The sequence below is a fragment of the Panulirus ornatus genome, chromosome 20 (genome assembly GCF_036320965.1).
Source record: "Panulirus ornatus isolate Po-2019 chromosome 20, ASM3632096v1, whole genome shotgun sequence".
NCBI classification, from domain to species: domain Eukaryota; kingdom Metazoa; phylum Arthropoda; class Malacostraca; order Decapoda; family Palinuridae; genus Panulirus; species Panulirus ornatus.
In genome coordinates this window covers 39,402,553-39,427,361 of record NC_092243.1, presented here as the reverse complement: position 1 = coordinate 39,427,361, position 24,809 = coordinate 39,402,553, and the positions used below count along the sequence as shown (strand labels likewise).

Genomic DNA, 24,809 nt, shown 5'->3' with positions numbered 1-24,809 from the left:
CTAGTGAGGAACTGCAGAAGGTTTCATTAAGTTAGGATCAGAATTTATCAAAATTTTGACGAAGGTTAAGTTGCACGTTACACTGACACTGTGGCCATGACGGTGCTGGAGCAAGTGGTCGGTGTCTACCGTGTTGTGCAGGCCACACAATTAGCATATAGGATAACAGTGAGTGGCACACAGGATAACAGTGATTACCACAAAGGATAACAGTGATTAGAACACAGGATAACAGTGATTAGCACACAGGATAACAGTGATTAGCACACAGGATAACAGTGATTAGCACACAGGATAACAGTGATTAGAACATAGGATAACAATGATTAGCACAAAGGATAACAGTGATTAGCACACAGGATAACAGTGACTGGCATACACAATAACAGTGATTACCACAAAGGATAACAGTGATTAGCACACAGGATAACAGTGACTGGCACACAGGATAACAGTGATTAGCACACAGGATAACAGTGATTAGCACACAGGATAACAGTGATTAGCACAGGATAACAGTGATTAGCACACAGGATAAGTGATTAGCACTCAGGTTAACAGTGATTAGCACATAGGATAACAGTGATTAGCACAGAGGGTAACAGTGATTAGCACAGGGTGACAGTGAATAGCACAGGGTAACAGTGATTAGCACACAGGGCAACAGTGATTAGCACACAGGGTAACAGTGAATAGCACACAGGGTAACAGTGATTAGCACACAGGGTAACTGTGATTAGCACACAGGATAACAGTGATTAGCACACAGGATAACAGTGAATAGCACACAAGATAAGAGTGATTAGCATACAGGGTGACAGTGATTAGCACACAGGATGGCAATGATTAGCACACAGGGTAGCAGTTATTAGCACAAGATAATGACGAAGGTTATGCACGTTACACTGATTGGCCATACAGTGTAGCAAGTGGTCTGTCACCGGTTGTACACACATTTAGCAATCAAGATAACAGTGAGTGACACAGGATAACAATGATTAGCATTAAGGATAACAGTGACTGGCACACAGGATAACAGTGATTAGCACACAGGATAACAGTGATTAGCACACAGGATAACAGTGATTAGAACACAGGATAACAATGATTAGCACAAAGGATAAGTGATTAGCACACAGGATAACAGTGACTGGCACACAGGATAACAGTGATTACCACAAAGGATAACAGTGATTAGCACACAGGATAACAGTGACTGGCACACAGGATAACAGTGATTAGCACACAGGATAACAGTGATTAGCACACAGGATAACAGTGATTAGCACAGGATAGTGATTAGCTCACAGGATAAGTGATTAGCACACAGGTTAACAGTGATTAGCACATAGGATAACAGTGATTAGCACAGAGGGTAACAGTGATTAGCACAGGGTGACAGTGAATAGCACACAGGGTAACAGTGATTAGCACGCAGGGCAACAGTGATTAGCACACAAGATAACAGTGAATAGCACACAGGATAACAGTGATTAGCACACAAGATAACAGTGAATAGCACACAGGATAACAGTGATTAGCACACAGGGTAACAGTGATTAGCACACAGGATAACAGTGATTAGCACACAAGATAAGAGTGATTAGCACACATGATAATAATGATTAGCACACAGGATAACATTGATTAGCACACAGGATAACGGTGATTAGCACACAGGATAACAGTGATTAGTACACAGGGTAAGTGATTAGCACACAAAATAAGTGATTAGCACACAGGATAACAGTGATTAACACACATGATAACAGTGATTAGCACATAGGGTAACAGTGATTAGCACACAAGATAACGGTGATTAGCACGCAGGATTACAGCGATTTGCACACAGGGTAACTAGTGATTAGGACACAGGATAACAGTGATTAGCACACAGGATAACAGTGATTAGCACACAGGATAACAATGATTAGCACAAAGGATAACAGTGATTAGCACACAGGATGACAGTGACTGGCACACAGAATAAGTGATTACCACAAACGATAACAGTGATTAGCACACAGGATAACAGTGACTGGCACACAGGATAACAGTGATTAGCACACAGGATAAGTGATTAGCACACAGGATAACAGTGATTAGCACACAGGATAACAGTGATTAGCACACAGGATAACAGTGATTAGCACACAGGGTAACTGATTAGCACACAGGGTAACTGATTAGCACACAGGGTAACTTATTAGCACACAGGGTAACAGTGATTAGCACACAGGGTAACAGTGATTAGCACACAGGATAACAGTGATTAGCACACAGGATAACAGTGATTAGCAAACAGGATAACAGTGATTAGCATACAGGGTACCAGTGACTAGCACACAGGGTAACTGATTAGCACACAGGGTAACTTATTAGCTCACAGGATAACAGTGATTACCACAAAGGATAACAGTGATTAGCACACAGGGTAACTTATTAGCTCACAGGATAACAGTGATTACCACAGTGATTAGCACACAGGGTAACAGTGATTAGCACACAGGATAACAGTGATTAGCACAAAGGATAACAGTGATTACCACAAGGGATAACAGTGATTAGCACACAGGGTAAGTGATTAGCACACAGGATAACTGTGATTAGCACATTGGGTAACAGTGATTAGCACACAGGGTAACAGTGATTAGCACACAGGGTAACAGTGATTAGCACACAGGGTAACAGTGATTAGCACACAGGATAACAGTGATTAGCACAAAGGATAACAGTGATTACCACAAGGGATAACAGTGATTAGCACACAGGGTAAGTGATTAGCACACAGGGTAACAGTGATTAGCACACAGGATAACAGTGATTAGCACACAGGATAACAGTGATTAGCACACAGGATAACAGTGATCAGCATACAGGGTACCAGTGACTAGCACACAGGGTAACTGATTATCACACAGGGTAACAGTGATTAGCATACAGGGTAACAGTGGTTAGCATACAGGGTAAGAGTGATTAGCACACAGGGTAACAGTGATTAGCACACAAGATAACAGTGATTTGCATATAGGGTAACAGTGATTAGCACACAGGGTAAGAACAGTGAGAGTTGTCTGCTTGATATACGAGGAGAAGACTGACTGTGTGGATAGTCCGGGTCTGCCTCCATGATGACCAGTCGCGCCACGTTGCTCACGTCCTGCGCCTCCTGCAGGAGAGACTGCACGCCCGCCACCACGACACCCTCCTCCAGGGCCCTCACCACCATCCGGAAGTGTGCTGTGAGGCGGGGCCTGGCCTTAGTGGTACATGGGAGATGAGGTGTGAGGTATGGGTCGTGAGGCACACATGCAGCCTGAGGTATTGCCTGTTAACTCGTTGCTTGTTTGTACCCCATGCTGTACCCCAACATTATCGATAGGTGAGGGGAGGATGAACAGGTGGGTGGACTGTGGACTGATTGCCCCGCCCTGGATTAAAGCTTGTGGTTGTGCCGTGCTGACTCGTGGTCAGTAACGCTATCCATTACACCTCGTAGGCCCGTGTCTGTGTGTGTGTGTGTGTGTGTTACGAGGAGAGTGCTACACTCGTCTCACCGTCTCTTAACCTCGTAAATGTACCACGTCTTGACCCTTATGCACACACACACACACACACACACACACACACACACACACACACACACACACACACACATATATATATATATATATATATATATATTGGAATGGATCACAATTTTGCGCGTGATCTAGATATTCCTATGAGTCCACGGGGAAAATGGAACACGATAAGTTCCCAAGTGCACTTTCGTGTAATAATCACATCATCAGGGGAGACACAAGAGAGAAATATATATCAGTTGATATACATCGAAGAGACGAAGCTAGGATATATGGCATATATGTATGGACTTATCAAAACACATAAACAGAATTTTCCAGCAAGACCTATAGTGAATTCAGTAGGCTCCATCACATATAAATTGTCAAAATGGTTAGTTTCTTTATTAAGCCCTTTAGTGGGTAAGGTATCAAATTTTAATATCATGAACAATGTAGATTTAGTCAACAAGCTAAACAATATCAATGTTAATTTTGATTTCAAACTAGTTAGCTTTGATGTTTCCCCACTTTTCACTAAAGTTCCAGTTGATGACCTTTTAGAATATTCATTTGATTTATTGGATGATATTCATTTACCTGTTTCAAAGTCTGTTTTCATTGAACTGATAAAATCATGTATAAAAGACTGTGTATTTCAATTCAGTGGAGATTATTTTGCTTAAAAATTTGGTATGGCAATGGGTAACCTTCTTTCACTTGTACTAAGTAATCTTTATATGGAATTTTTTTAAACAAAATTACTAAAGGATATCTTACCTTCTAATGCAATTTGGTTTAGGTATGTAGATGATGTTCTTTGTGTTTGGCCAACAAATGAAAATTTACAAATATTTCTCCTCTTAAGAATTTAGTACCTTCCATCAAATTTACTGTAGAAAATGAAAATAATGGTATGTTACCGTTTTTAGATTGCATGATCCATTGGCAAGGAAACAAGTTTAGGTTTAGCATATACAGAAAACCTACCAATATATGATCGTATATCCATTATTACTCATCTCAACACGACAGAGTTAAATTATCATCATATCAATCTATGTTCCTTAGGGCATTACGTATTTGCAGTCTAGAGTTTATTGATGATGAGTTTGAGAAGATATATTCTATTGGATCTAAGTTAAAGTACCCTAAATCTTTCATTGATAAATCCCTTAAGTTAGCAAAGAAAAATCATTTTACAGAGTTGAGCCCAAACCTCCCATTGACACCAAAAATCTTTTAGTTCTCCCTTTTAATAATAATTTCGTTTTACTTCCCATGTTGCTTAAATGCTGTAATGTAAATGTTGCCTTCAGCAACAATAATACTATAAAGAATATCTTACTCAGGAATTCATCAGAAAATTCTCTTGGATGCATCCATAAAGTGCCATGTGGAAATTGTGATAAATTTTATGTTGGGCAGACTGGTAAGGATCTTTCTGTTAGACTTAAGCAACATGAATATAGTATAAGAACGGGACAAGAATCAAATACCCTGTTTTATCACGTTAAAAACTCTGATCATTGTATTGACTGGAGTAATGCCATCTCATTTATTAACTCTAACTCTATTACCACGAGAAATATCACTGAATCTTCTATTATTACATACACAAAGAATTTATAATATTAATATTAGTGATGGTCTATACAAATTAGATAACTTTATTGTTGAGAAAATTTGTAAATTGATAAATTTATGAACGCTCGTTGTATGTCTTGGACAATCGCATGTTTACCAAATGGCGTTCTAGCTTCGTCTCTTCGATGTATATGAACTGACTTATATTTCTCTCTTGTGTCTCCCCTGATGATGTGATTATTACAAGAAAGTGCACTTGGGAACTTATCGTGTTTCATTTTCCCCGTGGACTCAGGAATTTCTTGATCACGCGCAAAATTGTGATCCTTTCCAATATATATATATATATATATATATATATATATATATATATATATATATATATATATATATATATATATGTAAAATTCATTTATTCATATTTATATATTATCCCTGGTGAGAGAGGTGAAAGAATACTTCCCACGTATTCCCTGCGTGTCGTAGAAGGCGGCTAAAACGGAAGGGAGCGGGGAGCTGGAAATCCTTCCCTCCAGTTTTTACTTTTTCCAAAAGAAGGAACAGAGAAGGTGGCCAAGTGAAGATATTCTCTCTAAGGCTCAGTCCTCTGTTCTTAACTCTACTTCGCTAACTCGGGAAATGGCGAATATATATATATATATATATATATATATATATATATATATATATATATATATATATATATATATATATATATATATTCCCTGGGGATATGGGAGAAAGAATACTTCCCACGTATTCCCTGCGTGTCGTAGAAGGCGACTAAAAGGGAAGGGAGCGGGGGGCTGGAAATCCTCCCCTCTCGTTTTTTTTTTTTTTTTTTTTTTAATTTTCCAAAAGAAGGAACAGAGAAGAGGTCCAGGTGAGGATATTCCCTCAAAGGCCCAGTCCTCTGTTCTTAACGCTACCTCGCTAGCGCGGGAAATAGCGAATAGTATGAAAAAAAAAAAAAAATATATATATATATATATATATATATATATATATATATATATATATATATATATATATATATATATTCACCCACATAAGGGTGAGAGAGATGTGTGGAAATAAAGAGTGTGGTTGAGAGAGCAGAAGAGGGTGTTTTGAAATGGTTTGGTCACATGGAGAGAATGAGTGAGGAAAGATTGACCAAGAGGATATATGTGTCAGAGGTGGAGGGAACGAGGAGAAGTGGCAGACCAGATTGGAGGTGGAAAGATGGAGTGAAAAAGATTTTGAGTGATCGGGGCCTGAACATGCAGGAGGGTGAAAGGCGTGCAAGGAATGGAGTGAATTGGAACGATGTGGTATACCGGGGTCGACGTGCTGTCAGTGGATTGAACCAGGGCATGTGAAGCGTCTGGGGTAAACCATGCAAAGTGTGTGGGGCCTGGATGTGGAAAGGGAGCTGTGGTTTCGGTGCATTATTACATGACAGCTAGAGACTGAGTGTGAACGAATGGGGCCTTTGTTGTCTTTTCCTAGCGCTACCTCGCACACATGAGGGGGGAGGGGGATGTTATTCCATGTGTGGCGGGGTGGCGATGGGAACAAATAAAGGCAGACAGTATGAATTATGTACATGTGTATATATGTATATGTCTGTGTGTGTGTATATATATGTGTACATTGAGATGTATAGGTATGTATATTGTGCGTGTGTGGACATGTATGTATATACGTGTGTATGTGGGCGGGTTGGGCCATTCTTTCGTCTGTTTCCTTGCGCTACCTCGCTAACGCGGGAGACAGCGACAAAGGAAAATAAATAGATAAATGAATTATATATATATATATATATATATATATATATATATATATATATATATATATATATATATATATATATATACAGCGTAAATGAGATGGCCTTGATTAGGTCGTTCTGTGGCGCGCGCCGTCTCAGCTAACGTAAGACAAGTTTCCTTGAGTGGCCCACATTGCCTTTGAACATCCGCTTGAAGAAAGTGATTATCTTGTACTTGAATTGGATTATACGGTAAAGAGGAAGTAATTGCTGGCGAGAGGTTGATGCACAGTAGGAGAAAGTATAAATAAATAACTAGGAAGTCTAAAATACCTCCTTTAGGGAGACACATTATTGGGGTTGCATTCCTTAACCTGTGTAGAGAGCATGAGGGAGAGAGGTGTGTCCCAGCGGTGAGATATAGTGGCAGAGGAACGAACTGAGGACGCAAAAGCAGCACAAAGACACCCAGTGGAAAAGACACAGGAAACACTGGAGTTAAGTTGCAGTGGAGAAGGTTGAGAGAACAGCAATGGCTACATCTCAATGGCTACATCTCAGTGGCTACATCTCAATGGCTACATCTCAATGGCTACATCAGAACAGGAAGAGAAGATCATCAATTGTGCTATACACGTAGTTGACCAGTCATAAGAAGACCCAGATCTGTTTCACAAATCTGTATGGGACAAATTTAGAGCAAAGGAAAGAAATTTTAGATTAAGGAATACGTAAGGTCAGGACCTACGTCAGGAGGTCATCACAAGGACCTGGAGGTACCACCATTCCTGCCAGCCAGGGGCGGCAAGACACCTTAGGAAACACTGAATGAAATCCAGTGGTACTGAGCACGTGATGTGGGTGACAGCTCACCACTTGTATTCTTGGTGTAGAGATCATTATCAAGGTACTGGCGGTGTGTGTGTGTGTGTGTGTGTGTGTGTGTGTGTGTGTGTGTGTACCTGAGTGATGGCACCGTCCCAGTAGAGTGAAGGAGAGCCACACTATGATAGATATTCAGGAGACGTGGTACCTCTGACACAAGGAACCCCAGTAAGCAACACCTGGACGACATTTGGATCAAACCAGAGAACACAGGAGGGAACACCTGACGGCCACCAGCGACTGAAGCCTGGGCTCGGAGGGAGCGGATCTGGTGTGACGAACCTCCTGGATGGCCATGAACGGGTGTGACGAACCTCCTGGATGGCCATGAACGGGTGTGACGAACCTCCTGGATGGCCATGGACGGGTGTGACGAACCTCCTGGATGGCCATGAACTGGTGTGACGAACCTCCTGGATGGCCATGAACGGGTGTGACGAACCTCCTGGATGGCCATGAACGGATTAGTCAAGTTCTGGATGAGGTGGACGATTCTCCATTCCTGCAGTGTCAGGATGGGGCCACAGTAACATCTATGGTACCTCAGGGTTCAGAACTGAGGCCATTACTGTTTGAAGACGATCAGGAAGGAGACTTATCTATGAGGCGGGTAACCATAAAACAATATATCAGGATAACTTACGAGACAGCAGTGTATCAGGATAACTCACAAGACAGCAGTGTATCAGGATAACTCACGAGACAGCAGTGTATCAGGATAACTCACAAGACAGCAGTGTATCAGGATAACTCACAAGACAGCAGTGTATCAGGATAACGCACAAGACAGCAGTGTATCAGGATAACTCACAAGACAGCAGTGTATCAGGATAACTCACAAGACAGCAGTGTATCAGGATAATTCACAAGACAGCAGTGTATCAGGATAACTCACGAGACAGCAGTGTATCAGGATAACTCACGAGACAGCAGTGTATCAGGATAACTCACGAGACAGCAGTGTATCAGGATTACGCACAAGACAGCAGTGTATCAGGATAACTCACAAGACAGCAGTGTATCAGGATAACTCACGAGACAGCAGTGTATCAGGATAACTCACGAGACAGCAGTGTATCAGGATAATTCACAAGACAGCAGTGTATCAGGATAACGCACAAGACAGCAGTGTATCAGGATAACTCACAAGACAGCAGTGTATCAGGATAATTCACAAGACAGCAGTGTATCAGGATAACTCACGAGACAGCAGTGTATCAGGATAATTCACAAGACAGCAGTGTATCAGGATAACTCACGAGACAGCAGTGTATCAGGATAACTCACGAGACAGCAGTGTATCAGGATAACGCACAAGACAGCAGTGTATCAGGATAACTCACAAGACAGCAGTGTATCAGGATAACTCACAAGACAGCAGTGTATCAGGATAACTCACAAGACAGCAGTGTATCAGGATAACGCACAAGACAGCAGTGTATCAGGATAACTCACAAGACAGCAGTGTATCAGGATAACGCACAAGACAGCAGTGTATCAGGATAACGCACAAGACAGCAGTGTATCAGGATAACTCACAAGACAGCAGTGTATCAGGATAACGCACAAGACAGCAGTGTATCAGGATAACTCACAAGACAGCAGTGTATCAGGATAACTCACGAGACAGCAGTGTATCAGGATAACGCACAAGACAGCAGTGTATCAGGATAACTCACAAGACAGCAGTGTATCAGGATAACTCACAAGACAGCAGTGTATCAGGATAACTCACAAGACAGCAGTGTATCAGGATAACGCACAAGACAGCAGTGTATCAGGATAACTCACAAGACAGCACTGTATCAGGATAATTCACAAGACAGCAGTGTATCAGGATAACTCACGAGACAGCAGTGTATCAGGATAATTCACAAGACAGCAGTGTATCAGGATAACTCACGAGACAGCAGTGTATCAGGATAACTCACGAGACAGCAGTGTATCAGGATAACGCACAAGACAGCAGTGTATCAGGATAACTCACAAGACAGCAGTGTATCAGGATAACTCACAAGACAGCAGTGTATCAGGATAACTCACAAGACAGCAGTGTATCAGGATAACGCACAAGACAGCAGTGTATCAGGATAACTCACAAGACAGCAGTGTATCAGGATAACGCACAAGACAGCAGTGTATCAGGATAACGCACAAGACAGCAGTGTATCAGGATAACTCACAAGACAGCAGTGTATCAGGATAACTCACAAGACAGCAGTGTATCAGGATAACTCACAAGACAGCAGTGTATCAGGATAACTCACAAGACAGCAGTGTATCAGGATAACTCACGAGACAGCAGTGTATCAGGATAACTCACAAGACAGCAGTGTATCAGGATAACTCACAAGACAGCAGTGTATCAGGATAATTCACAAGACAGCAGTGTATCAGGATAATTCACAAGACAGCAGTGTATCAGGATAATTCACAAGACAGCAGTGTATCAGGATAACTCACAAGACAGCAGTGTATCAGGATAATTCACAAGACAGTGGGCCACAGTATTGTCAGACGGTGTGTGTTGCCTCCGTCAGGTGTAATATGGAGTGTGGAGGACTGGCATAGCGATCCGCCCTGAGATTAAAGCCTGGTTCATCTGGCTAATCATTCGTCCGTCTGACGGTTTTTAACCAGAGACTCTGAGGAATATGTAATGAAGGTCTCCATACACCCCCTGGGCTGGTGCTGCTGCCTCCCTCACTATCATCACAGTAATGATGGCCACGTTATCCATGTGCATCACAGGTCCGGGACTCTCATCACTGCATCTCGGTCTGTCTGTCACGAAGCATCAGCAAACACACACAGGTGGCGCAGCGAAGGCTTGGCCTTTATGAAGAAGAACGTGTCTCATTTGTGCCTTGAAGATTTGTGATCTATCTTCATTACCTTTACTGGCAAGATGTATGGTACACAGCCAGTCAGATAAGTAATCATTTTTATCATTATTGCATTAAATGCTTCCAGTTTCATTTATCTTTATCATTCAAATATCAAACCAGGAGATACAGACGTCGCCTCAGACACCCGCTCACCCACAGAACATGACAGTTTTCAGCCTCAACTTTTCAAATATGTTTCTTAGCTTGTGTAAACTTACGTTGAAAACAAACACTGTTTAAGAGATGGAGTCCACGAGTGTAAAACTCCTTCCCACTACAGCAGCAATTATCAGTTACACAGGCAGAGCGAGGCAAAGTTACTCAGGCAGAATGAATTCAGACGAGGGAAGGCATCATGATGAAGCACTTGTGACTCGATCAATAAGAAAGTTGCTTGAAAATGGAGGTTTGACACATGTTGGTATGTTGGAAATAAGATCTACAGAGAAGTAAGAAATCAATTATCTGAAATAATGAGCTTCGGAATTAGTTGAAATTATGTAGACAAGATGAGAAGTTCTCACAATTGTAAGAGGGATCATGAGAAGACTCGCCAGTTGGGAGAGGAATATAAGGCATTGTAAAGACGTCGTCAGAGAGAATGGAGACCGTGTGAACTCACTCGGGGACATGCGGAAAGGACGCAGTCAGACAGGTAAGGAGAAACAAGTGTACAGACATGAGGTCAGACGGGTCATGTGTGGGCGTCATAGAGACTGTCAGACAGATGGAGATGCCCATGACACAGTACACAGACACTGTTGATAACCATGACACAGTACACAGACACTGTTGATAACCATGACACAGTACACAGACACTGTTGATAACCATGACACAGTACACAGACACTGTTGATAACCATGACACAGTACACAGACACTGGTGATAACACTAGGGTGTGAGGGACATCTGGGGGGAGTCAGCAGACTCACAGCTCGAGGACTGAACACAGCGAAGCAGACCTGGGGACACCACAACAGAGGTACACTGGGAGTGGGATGAAGCTGTGTGGAGGATGATACTTGCTGTTACAAGGTACAGCAACCAGGGCAGTGTGTGGTCCATCCAGTAAATGAATTGGGAAAAGTGCTGAGCAGTGTACAGGGTCTGTGAATGTGAGGGAAATGTGAGATTATATATGAAGCCTCAGACGTGGAGGGCTGGTCATCGCACTGTACGACTGCGTAGGTCTTGTGACGCTCCGGAATGAAGGGAAGAGAAATCAGTTCAGACATCCCTGAACATGTAACATACTTGACTGAATGATTGTGTGGAGGGCTGGCTACAGGGATACTCCTCATCAATATAGTTACAAGCTAAGTGTTTTTTTTGCACATATATGTACATTGTACATACACATGAACACATTACACTATGGGTTTGTCCAGGCGGGATTTCACATATCCCATATGTATGTAACATTGAAATAATTTTAATATCTTACGTATTTTCTATATATCACATGTATTTTTGTTACGCACTTGCATGTAATTTGCACAAACATAACTATATTTACATGAAAATGATTTACACATGAGGAAGTCTGCATGTGATGCACCGTACATACCTGCTATTGCAGAAATCGAATGTGGGTTAGCATGGCCTCGGAAATTACGATCGTATTCCAAATTGATTAAATCCTTCCTGGCTGGTTGTTTGGTAGTACAGGTTTGTGAGGCAGTGTGACCTAAGGTAGTTACACGAGGCGAACCAGGTCAGGAAGTGGAAACAAGATGGGAACCATGAGTTTATGATGAGCTAAATTCAGATTAGCCAGGATAATACACAGCTTCATCGTATAGTGAAGCCACCAAGACTGGTAAGCAATCTGAAAAGCCATTTTAACCCTAATGACATGACCAGTTAAATAGTGTTATACCACAGATTGGTTGTAAGTTCTCCTGGATGATGAGATCTGGAAGTCGCGATGACCCTCATCTGATGATGAGGACCTCCTGACGTGGACGTAGGTTGTCAGCTGGCCCTCCTCCTGACGTGGACGTAGGTTGTCAGCTGGCCCTCTTCCTGACGTGGGCGTAGGTTGTCAGCTGGCCCTCCTCCTGACGTGGACGTAGGTTGTCAGCTGGCCCTCCTCCTGACGTGGGCTTAGGTTGTCAGCTGGCCCTCCTCCTGACGTGGGCGTAGGTTGTCAGCTGGCCCTCATCCTGACGTGGACGTAGGTTGTCAGCTGGCCCTCCTCCTGACGTGGGCGTAGGTTGTCAGCTGGTCCTCATCCTGACGTGGGCGAAGGTTGTCAGCTGGCCCTCCTCCTGACGTGGACGTAGGTTGTCAGCTGGTCCTCCTCCTGACGTGGGCGAAGGTTGTCAGCTGGCCCTCCTCCTGACGTGGACGTAGGTTGTCAGCTGGTCCTCCTCCTGACGTGGGCGAAGGTTGTCAGCTGGCCCTCCTCCTGACGTGGACGTAGGTTGTCAGCTGGGCCTCCTCCTGAGCGGCCGAGTCCAGCCAGGAAGACAGACCACAACGTGACGCTGCTCCGTCCTGGCTTACTGGACTCTGCCGCTCAGGAGGAGGACCAACCCACGCCAGGATAGCTAGGACAACGATACCCCTCTCCAGTAACAGCTAGGACAACGATACCCCTCTCCAGTAACAGCTAGGACAACGATACCCCTCTAGTAACAGCTAGGACAACGATACCCCTCTCCAGTAACAGCTAGGACAACGATACCCCTCTCCAGTAACATCTAGGACAACGATACCCCTCTCCAGTAACAGCTAGGACAACGATACCCCTCTCCAGTAACATCTAGGACAACGATACCCCTCTCCAGTAACATCTAGGACAACGATACCCCTCTCCAGTAACATCTAGGACAACGATACCCCTCTCCAGTAACATCTAGGACAACGATACCCCTCCACAGTAACATCTAGGACAACGATACCTCTGTCCAGTAACAGCTAGGACAACGATACTCCTCTCCAGTAACATCTAGGACAACGATACCTCTGTCCAGTAACAGCTAGGACAACGATACTCCTCTCCAGTAACATCTAGGACAACGATACCCCTCTCCAGTAACAGCTAGGACAACGATACTCCTCTCTAGTAACATCTAGGACAACGATACCCCTCCCCAGTAACAGCTAGGACAACGATACCCCTCTCCAGTAACAGCTCGGACAACGATACTCCTCTCCAGTAACATCTAGGACAACGATACCCCTCCCCAGTAACAGCTAGGACAACGATACCCCTCTCCAGTAACAGCTAGGACAACGATACCTCTGTCCAGTAACAGCTAGGACAACGATACTCCTCTCCAGTAACATCTAGGACAACGATACCCCTCTCCAGTAACAGCTAGGACAACGATACCCCTCTCCAGTAACAGCTAGGACAACGATACCTCTGTCCAGTAACAGCTAGGACAACGATACCCCTCCCCAGTAACAGCTAGGACAACGATACCCCTCTCCAGTGACAGCTAGGACAACGATACCTCTGTCCAGTAACAGCTAGGACAACGATACCCCTCTCCAGTAACAGCTAGGACAACGATACCTCTGTCCAGTAACAGCTAGGACAACGATACCTCTGTCCAGTAACAGCTAGGACAACGATACCTCTGTCCAGTAACAGCTAGGACAACGATACTCCTCTCCAGTAACAGCTAGGACAACGATACCTCTGTCCAGTAACAGCTAGGACAACGATACCTCTGTCCAGTAACAGCTAGGACAACGATACCCCTCTCCAGTAACAGCTAGGACAACGATACCTCTGTCCAGTAACAGCTAGGACAACGATACCCCTCTCCAGTAACAGCTAGGACAACGATACCCCTCTCCAGTAACAGCTAGGACAACGATTCCCCTCTCCAGTAACAGCTAGGACAACGATACCCCTCTCCAGTAACAGCTAGGACAACGATACCCCTCTCCAGGAACAGCTAGGACAACGATACCCCTCTCCAGGAACAGCTAGGACAACGATACCCCTCTCCAGTAACAGCTAGGACAACGATACCTCTCTTCAGGAACAGCTAGGACAACGATACCTCTCTCCAGGAACAGCTAGGACAACGATACCTCTCTTCAGGAACAGCTAGGACAACGATACCTCTCTCCAGGAACAGCTAGGACAACGATACCTCTCTTCAGGAACAGCTAGGACAACGATACCCCTCTCCAGTAACAGCTAGGACAACGATACCTCTCTTCAGGAACAGCTAGGACAACGATACCTCTCTGCAGGAACAGCTAGGACAACGATACCTCTCTTCAGGAACAGCTAGGACAACGATACCCCTCTCCAGTAACAGCTAGGACAACGATACCCCTCTCCAGTAACAGCTAGGACAACGATACCTCTCTTCAGGAACAGCTAGGACAACGATACCCCTCTCCAGTAACAGCTAGGACAACGATACCTCTCTTCAGGAACAGCTAGGACAACGATACCTCTCTCCAGGAACAGCTAGGACAACGATACCTCTCTTCAGGAACAGCTAGGACAACGATACCCCTCTCCAGTAACAGCTAGGACAACGATACCTCTCCAGGAACAGCTAGGACAACGATACCTCTCTCCAGGAACAGCTAGGACAACGATACCTCTCTTCAGGAACAGCTAGGACAACGATACCTCTCTCCAGGAACAGCTAGGACAACGATACCCCTCTCCAGTAACAGCTAGGACAACGATACCTCTCTTCAGGAACAGCTAGGACAACGATACCCCTCTCCAGTTACAGCTAGGACAACGATACCTCTCTTCAGGAACAGCTAGGACAACGATACCCCTCTCCAGTAACAGCTAGGACAACGATACCCCTCTCCAGTAACAGCTAGGACAACGATACCCCTCTCCAGTAACAGCTAGGACAACGATACCCCTCTCCAGTAACAGCTAGGACAACGATACCTCTCTCCAGGAACAGCTAGGACAACGATACCCCTCTCCAGTAACAGCTAGGACAACGATACCTCTCTTCAGGAACAGCTAGGACAACGATACCCCTCTCCAGTTACAGCTAGGACAACGATACCTCTCTTCAGGAACAGCTAGGACAACGATACCCCTCTCCAGTAACAGCTAGGACAACGATACCCCTCTCCAGTAACAGCTAGGACAACGATACCCCTCTCCAGTAACAGCTAGGACAACGATACCCCTCTCCAGTAACAGCTAGGACAACGATACCCCTCTCCAGTAACAGCTAGGACAACGATACCCCTCTCCAGTAACAGCTGCGCTCTTCCTGCACCAGCAGTAGCAGTTGGCCCTTGAGCTACACTTCCCGGAAGATGTGTATAGCATTGTTGTGTTACCCATGTGTGTGTGTGTGTGTGTGTGTGTGTGTGTGTGTGTGTGTGTGTGTGTGTGTGTGTGTCTTGTGTGTGTGTGTGTGTGTGTGTGTGTGTGTGACCGTCTTCATTATGTGGAGACAAACACGTCAACAAGTGCCAGTGTGGGAGAGCCGTGCACACTGGTCGTGGTGGTCCAGGCTGGCATACCTGCTCACCCGTCAGTCAAGTGTGTGTATTTTTCTACATTTCTTCCTAGTTTGGTGAGGGTAAGAAGGTACGTGAAGTCAGGCGCATGAGATGTACGTGTCATTATTATGAGTAGGTCATCACAGTTGGTGGTAATACATTATGAGTAGGTCATCACAGTTGGTGGTAATGCATTATGAGTAGGTCATCACAGTTGGTGGTCCTACATTATGAGTAGGTTATCACAGTTGGTGGTAATACATTATGAGTAGGTCATCACAGTTGGTGGTAATACATTATGAGTAGGTCATCACAGTTGGTGGTAATACATTATGAGTAGGTCATCACAGTTGGTGGTCATAAATTATGAGTAGGTCATCACAGTTGGTGGTCATACATTATGAGTAGGTCATCACAGTTGGTGGTAATACATTATGAGTAGATCATCACAGTTGGTGGTCATACATTATGAGTAGGTCATCACAGTTGGTGGTAATACATTATGAGTAGGTCATCACAGTTGGTGGTAATACATTATGAGTAGGTCATCACAGTTGGTGGTCATACATTATGAGTAGGTCATCACAGTTGGTGGTCCTACATTATGAGTAGGTCATCACAGTTGGTGGTCATACATTATGAGTAGGTCATCACAGTTGGTGGTCCTACATTATGAGTAGGTCATCACAGTTGGTGGTCCTACATTATGAGTAGGTCATCACAGTTGGTGGTCATACATTATGAGTAGGTCATCACAGTTGGTGGTCCTACATTATGAGTAGGTCATCACAGTTGGTGGTAATACATTATGAGTAGGTCATCACAGTTGGTGGTCATACATTATGAGTAGGTCATCACAGTTGGTGGTCCTACATTATGAGTAGGTCATCACAGTTGGTGGTCATACATTATGAGTAGGTCATCACAGTTGGTGGTCATACATTATGAGTAGGTCATCACAGTTGGTGGTCATACATTATGAGTAGGTCATCACAGTTGGTGGTAATACATTATGAGTAGGTCATCACAGTTGGTGGTCATACATTATGAGTAGGTCATCACAGTTGGTGGTCCTACATTATGAGTAGGTCATCACAGTTGGTGGTAATACATTATGAGTAGGTCATCACAGTTGGTGGTCATACATTATGAGTAGGTCATCACAGTTGGTGGTCCTACATTATGAGTAGGTCATCACAGTTGGTGGTCATACATTATGAGTAGGTCATCACAGTTGGTGGTCATACATTATTTCTTTAACGTGTCAGTCACCTGGTGAGAATTTTTTGTGATATTTTCATGGTGAGAGAGAGTTCACTCCTGTACTATGACTAATGATACATTCCATACAGATTATATAAATGTATTCATGATACATGAACAGCAGGAGAGTCGACTCCATCAACCTATACATAAGTTGCAGTAATGAACTGATCAGTCAAGTCGTCATATAACACAGACAAATGTACTGTTATCCTTAGCGGCGAGATTCATATGAACATTTGTACCAAAATATTAGCAGTTGTAATCACTCCGTCAACATCAACAAAATTGTGCTTTACTTTATTCTTATGACCAGTCAAATGTAATCATCATTGTGTACTCGAGTACAGTCAGGTAATTACACTTAGAGTACGAAGATGTATTAACGAAGACCTGGCTGTTGTGTGTGGGGTGGCCTGGCCAACAAGATACGTGTTGCACCATTTTTCTTGTGTTGTCGTTTCATGATTATTCTTTCATGATGATTTGGTTGATAATTGGATGGGCTGAACAGTTACCAGGAGATAGATTAAAGTTCTTAGTGTATAAGCAATTAAGACAATCAGTGACGGGGTTACAGGTAGAGTAACCATATGAGGGATACAATGTGACGGGGTTGTTAAGATGTATATGATGAGCAGTTTCATAACAGTGTTTAGCGATCGTATTTTTGTGGTCACATCCGTGCGTAGTGCGTGACGGTGCCAGTAACATCTCTGGGTTACTGTGTACCTGTCTGGCCAGTGTGTATGTATCTTTACATAACTTACATTTAACCACCTCCACTTAATTACGATCTTACTGATAGTGGACTGGAAGGCAACATGAACAACACTCTTTTCCAGTATCTGTCTTACATTAACTACGTCAGGAGAATAGAGCAACACCACACATTTACTCCTATGATCATTTTTCCACATTTTTGTTACTAGATCCATGAAATGTCTTCCTGGCTTTCCAGTCAGACTTATTCACAAACCACTTACGATAGCATAATGTTACTGCCCACTGTGACGTCAGCTGCTGCTGCAACACTTCCTTCTGTAACACTCGCTTCTGCAACACTTCCCAGTGTGACACCTGCTGCTGCAACATTTCCCAGTGTGACATCTGTTACTGCAACACTTCCCAGTGTGACATCTGTTACTGCAACACTTCCCAGTGTGACATCTGTTACTGCAACACTTTCATGCCCATATGATTACACAGGAGGTCATAGTAATCCTGGGTGATGGAGACACGTTGCACTATGGTCGTGTGTTGCCAGATACTTCAATCTTTGTTTCCGGTGACCGTCTGATGTGTTGGTGTCGTGTTGTGCTTTATATCATTAGGGTTACTGCAGACACCATGGTCCACTGACTGCCTTAATAAAGGTCCCCTTCTCTGTTCCTTCTTTTGGAAAATATGAAAAAAAAAACGAGAGGGGAGGATTTCCAGCCCCTCGCTCCCTCCCCTTTTAGTCGCCTTCTACGACACGCAGGGAATACGTGGGAAGTATTCTTTCTCCCCTATCCCCAGGGATAATATGTATATATATATATATATATATATATATATATATATATATATATATATATATATATATATATGCGTGCATAGTGCCATTGTACAAAGGCAAAAGGGATAAGAGTGAGTGCTCAAATTACAGAGGTATAAGTTTGTTGAGTATTCCTGGCAAATTGTATGGGAGGGTATTGATTGAGAGGGTGAAGGCATGTACAGAGCATCAGATTGGGGAAGAGCAGTGTGGTTTCAGAAGTGGTAGAGGATGTGTGGATCAGGTGTTTGCTTTGAAGAATGTATGTGAGAAATACTTAGAAAAGCAAATGGATTTGTATGTAGCATTTATGGATCTGGAGAAGGCATATGATAAAGTTGATAGAGATGCTCTGTAGAAGGTATTAAGAATATATGGTGTGGGAGGCAAGTTGTTAGAAGCAGTGAAAAGTTTTTATCGAGGATGTAAGGCATGTGTACGTGTAGGAAGAGAGGAAAGTGATTGGTTCTCAGTGAATGTAGGTTTGCGGCAGGGGTGTGTGATGTCTCCATGGTTGTTTAATTTGTTTATGGATGGGATTGTTAGGGAGGTGAATGCAAGAGTTTTGGAAAGAGGGGCAAGGATGAAGTCTGTTGGGGATGAGAGAGCTTGGGAAGTGAGTCAGTTGTTGTTCGCTGATGATAAAGCGCTGGTGGCTGATTCATGTGAGAAACTGCAGAAGCTGGTGACTGAGTTTGGTAAAGTGTGTGAAAGAAGAAAGTTAAGAGTAAATGTGAATAAGAGCAAGGTTATTAGGTACAGTAGGGTTGAGGGTCAAGTCAATTGGGAGGTGAGTTTGAATGGAGAAAAACTGGAGGAAGTGAAGTGTTTTAGATATCTGGGAGTGGATCTGGCAGCGGATGGAAACATGGAAGCGGAAGTGGATCATAGGGTGGGGGAGGGGGCGAAAATTCTGGGAGCCTTGAAGAATGTGTGGAAGTCGAGAACATTATCTCGGAAAGCAAAAATGGGTATGTTTGAAGGAATAGTGGTTCCACCAATGTTGTATGGTTGCGAGGCGTGGACTATGGATAGAGTTGTGCGCAGGAGGATGGATGTGCTGGAAATGAGATGTTTGAGGACAATGTGTGGTGTGAGGTGGTTTGATCGAGTAAGTAACGTAAGGGTAAGAGAGATGTGTGGAAATAAAAAGAGCGTGGTTGAGAGAGCAGAAGAGGGTGTTTTGAAATGGTTTGGTCACATGGAGAGAATGAGTGAGGAAAGATTGACCAAGAGGATATATGTGTCGGAGGTGGAGGGAACGAGAAGAGGGAGACCAAATTGGAGGTGGAAAGATGGAGTGAAAAAGATTTTGTGTGATCGGGGCCTGAACATGCAGGAGGGTGAAAGGAGGGCAAGGAATAGAGTGAATTGGAGCGATGTGGTATACCGGGGTTGACGTGCTGTCAGTGGATTGAATCAAGGCGTGTGAAGCGTCTGGGTAAACCATGGAAAGCTGTGTAGGTATGTATATTTGCGTGTGTGGACGTATGTATATACATGCGTATGGGGGTGGGTTGGGCCATTTCTTTCGTCTGTTTCCTTGCGCTACCTCGCAAACGCGGGAGACAGCGACAAAGCAAAAAGAAAAAAAAAAAAAAATATATATATATATATATATATATATATATATATATATATATATATATATATATATATATATATATACACACACGCACACACACACACACACACACACACACACACACACACACACACACAAGCGCTTTCGTATAATTACATCGTCAGGGCTGAGCACAAATAGAAAGAACCAGAAGATAATCCACCAGCCGACTGGGCGGGGTGTGGGTAGATAAATCCTAATAAGAGCTGATGGGATCAGGGCACAGGTCAGCCCCGACGACCTCATGCTAACGTAGGTTCTGGGAAACATATTTAGAATTCTTTTCACTTATAAAGTTATCTTAGTTATATAACGTTATCTACGTTATATAAACCAACATTTTGATTCATGCTGATATCTCTATTAGGTTTGATAAGAGACGAATTAATAGGATTTCAGTCCGTTATTGAATTCTTGTACGTGATAACATTAACGCTGCTCCAGTCATTTTGATGACCAAAATTTTTAAGGTAAACAAATATTGCATTAGATTCTTAACCAAACCTAACACTATTTTTATGTTGTTTGTCCGTTTTATTAAGAACCTACCAGTTAGCCGATGTGAAGCTGATTACACTCTTTACAGGGGATGTTGTACACACACACCCCTTCTGAGAAGCTACAGAATTTATCATAAGACTTCCCCTAACTGTATTATGATAGTTGAAGACTATATCAATAATAGATGTTTTTGACGTTGAAACATATCTAGCAAGTTCTCACAACGGGGTAATACCAACAAGTTTTTGTTCACAAATGTTTCTTTAGGCTGATGATTGTAGAGACAGCCCTTCCAGCAAGACTACAAGCTGAATCAAGGAAATGTTCGGGATACTTTGCTGTATAATAACCACCATGAGACATATTGTAGGGTTCTTCATCATCATGAGTGAAGTGTGGACTACGTGTGTGACATGCTGTAACGTTGTGTGATGAGGAGAGGTGTAGTCACTATATGGACAGACACTGGTGGGTTTACGGTATATACTATATTTTAGGCTATTTATATCCCTATGGATATTACAATCTGAGAATGCCAGTATATTGTCTGTCTCAGTTTTATGTGTGGACTTTATTTAGTTTAACGAACTGTTCAGATTGTTAAAAAAAATTTTATTAATAACAGGGACGTTTATATATATATATATATATATATATATATATATATATATATATATATATATATATATATATATATATATATATAAAGTCGAGAACATTATCTCGGAAAGCAAAAATGTGTATGTTTGAAGGAATAGTGGTTCCAACAATGTTGTATGGTTGCGAGGCGTGGGCTATGGATAGAGTTGTGCGCAGGAGGATGGATGTGCTGGAAATGAGATGTCTGAGGACAATGTGTGGTGTGAGGTGGTTTGATCGAGTAAGTAACGTAAGGGTGAGAGAGATGTGTGGAAATAAAAAGAGCGTGGTTGAGAGAGCAGAAGAGGGTGTTTTGAAATGGTTTGGGCACATGGAGAGAATGAGTGAGGAAAGGTTGACCAAGAGGATATATGTGTCGGAGGTGGAGGGAACGAGGAGAAGAGGGAGACCAAATTGGAGGTGGAAAGATGGAGTGAAAAAGATTTTGTGTGATCGGGGCCTGAACTTGCAGGAGGGTGAAAGGAGGGCAAGGAATAGAGTGAATTGGAGCAATGTGGTATACCGGGGTTGACGTGCTGTCAGTGGATTGAATCAAGACATGTGAAGCGTCTGGGGTAAACCATGGAAAGCTGTGTAGGTATGTATGTTTGCGTGTGTGGACGTATGTATATACATGTGTATGGGGGGGGGTTGGGCCATTTCTTTCGTCTGTTTCCTTGCGCTACCTCGCAAACGCGGGAGGCAGCGACAAAGTATAAAAAAAAAAAAAATATATATATATATATATATATATATATATATATATATATATATATATATATATATATATATATTCCCGTCAGAATACAGGTGTTTGTGCATCGTGCCAGCATAACCAAGTATAAAGGTTGAGGAACCTTACCTTCAGCAATGCGTGTGCCGACAACAGCGTCGAAGTTCATCTGGGTCACATGTGCTGTGTAGTAGTGCAGCAGCCGATGACACGCCTCCACCACCCTCCCTACCTGCCTGAGCAGGGCATCTGTGTCAACCTCCGGCCATCCATCCACGCTACGCTCTCCCAGTCCTGCCATGTCAGCCTCTAGAAGGTCGTCAACGTTGCGCTTTAGAAGGCTGTCAATTTCAGGCGTCAGTACGCTGTCTGTGTCAGTCGCCAGGACGCTGTCTGTGTCAGTCGCCAGGAGGTTGTCTGTGTCAGTCGTCAGGACGCTGTCTGTGTCAGCCGTCAGGACGCTGTCTGTGTCGGTCGTCAGGGGGTTCTCTGTGTCAGTCGCTAGGACGCTGTCTGTGTCAGTCGTCAGGACGCTGTCTGTGTCAGTCGTCAGGACGCTGTCTGTGTCAGTCGTCAGGACGCTGTCTGTGTCAGTCGTCAGGAGGTTGTCAGTGTCAGGCTGCAGCGTCAGCGTTTCGTCCACAGTCAGGGGTGGAGGCCGCATTTCATTGGCAGAATCGACCAGAGTTTTGGACTCGTGTGGGACGGTCGACCATCCTGGGTACGGAGACTCCACATGACCAGACCTGCTGAGCGCTGCTGCAGGAGAGACCAGCGCGAGCTGGGGGCCACACACAGCAACCAGGAGGAGCAGGACTCCGCCGCCGGACACACACTTCATCATACTACAGTAAATGGTCTGGAGCGAGTGTCGTTATGGGCGTCAGATGGGCGCACAGCTTTACCGAGTACGTTAGCGGTCCTTGTTGTGGGTCACACTACAGAAACTGGTGAGAATATGGTCCAGCTTGTGGGGCGAGCCACGAGCGACGGAGGGTGCATCCGCCAAGCACGCCCGCTCATTCCATTCTGACCTGCCGCCGTCTGCACTGGCTCTGGCCCACCCGCCACGCCAGTCTAGCCCTGGCCCACACACCACACCACACCAGCCCTGGCCCACACACCACACCACACCAGCCCTGGCCCACACACCACACCACACCAGCCCAGCCCTGGCCCACTCAACACACCACACCAGCCCATCATCCCTGGCCCACACACCACACCACACCAGCCCTGGCCCACACAACACACCACACCAGCCCTGGCCCACACACCACACCACACCAGCCCTGGCCCACACACCACGCCACACCAGCCCTGGCCCACACACCACACCACACCAGCCCTGGCCCACACACCACACCACACCAGCCCTGGCCCACACACCACGCCACACCAGCCCTGGCCCACACACCACACCACACCAGCCCTGGCCCACACACCACACCGGCCCAGCCCTGGCCCACTCAACACACCACACCAGCCCTGGCCCACACACCACACCACACCAGCCCTGGCCCACACAACACACCACACCAGCCCTGGCCCACACACCACACCACACCAGCCCTGGCCCACACACCACACCAGCCCTGGCCCACACACCACACCACACCAGCCCTGGCCCACACACCACACCGGCCCAGCCCTGGCCCACTCAACACACCACACCAGCCCTAGCCCACACACCACACCAGCCCATCATCCCTGGCCCACACACCACACCACACCAGCCCTGGCCCACACACCACACCACACCAGCCCTGGCCCACACACCACACCGGCCCAGCCCTGGCCCACTCAACACACCACACCAGCCCTAGCCCACACACCACACCAGCCCATCATCCCTGGCCCACACACCACACCACACCAGCCCTGGCCCTCACACCACACCAGCCCATCATCCCTGGCCCACTCAACACACCACACCAGCCCTGGCCCACACACCACACCACACCAGCCCTGGCCCACACACCACACCACACCAGCCCAGCCCTGGCCCACTCAACACACCACACCAGCCCATCATCCCTGGCCCACACACCACACCACACCAGCCCTGGCCCACACACCACACCACACCAGCCCTGGCCCACACACCACACCGGCCCAGCCCTGGCCCACTCAACACACCACACCAGCCCTGGCCCACACACCACATCAGCCCATCATCCCTGGCCCACACACTACACCACACCAGCCCTAGCCCACTCACCACTCCAGCCCATCATCCCTGGCCCACTCAACACACCACACCAGCCCTGGCCCACACACCACACCAGCCCATCATCCCTGGCCCACTCAACACAGCACACCAGCCCTGGCCCACACACCACACCAGCCAATCATCCCTGGCCAACTCAA

General features: G+C 45.0%; 1 protein-coding gene across 2 annotated transcripts in view; it reads right to left on the bottom strand.

Annotated features, from left to right (window-relative positions):
• Positions 1-23,518, bottom strand: part of LOC139755952 (UPF0764 protein C16orf89 homolog) — a 38,433-nt gene extending 14,915 nt beyond the window's left edge. The window contains exons 1-2 of one of the 2 annotated variants that reach the window (XM_071674761.1): positions 22,569-23,516; positions 3,103-3,240 (exon numbers count right to left, since the gene is read on the bottom strand). In XM_071674761.1, the coding sequence (XP_071530862.1) occupies positions 3,103-3,240; positions 22,569-23,283 (853 nt within the window). In that variant the 5' untranslated portion in view covers positions 23,284-23,516. Of the gene's footprint in view, positions 1-3,102; positions 3,241-22,568 lie in introns of both variants that reach the window. The other variant, XM_071674762.1, reaches the window with a different exon arrangement.
• Positions 23,519-24,809: the final 1,291 nt, after the last annotated feature.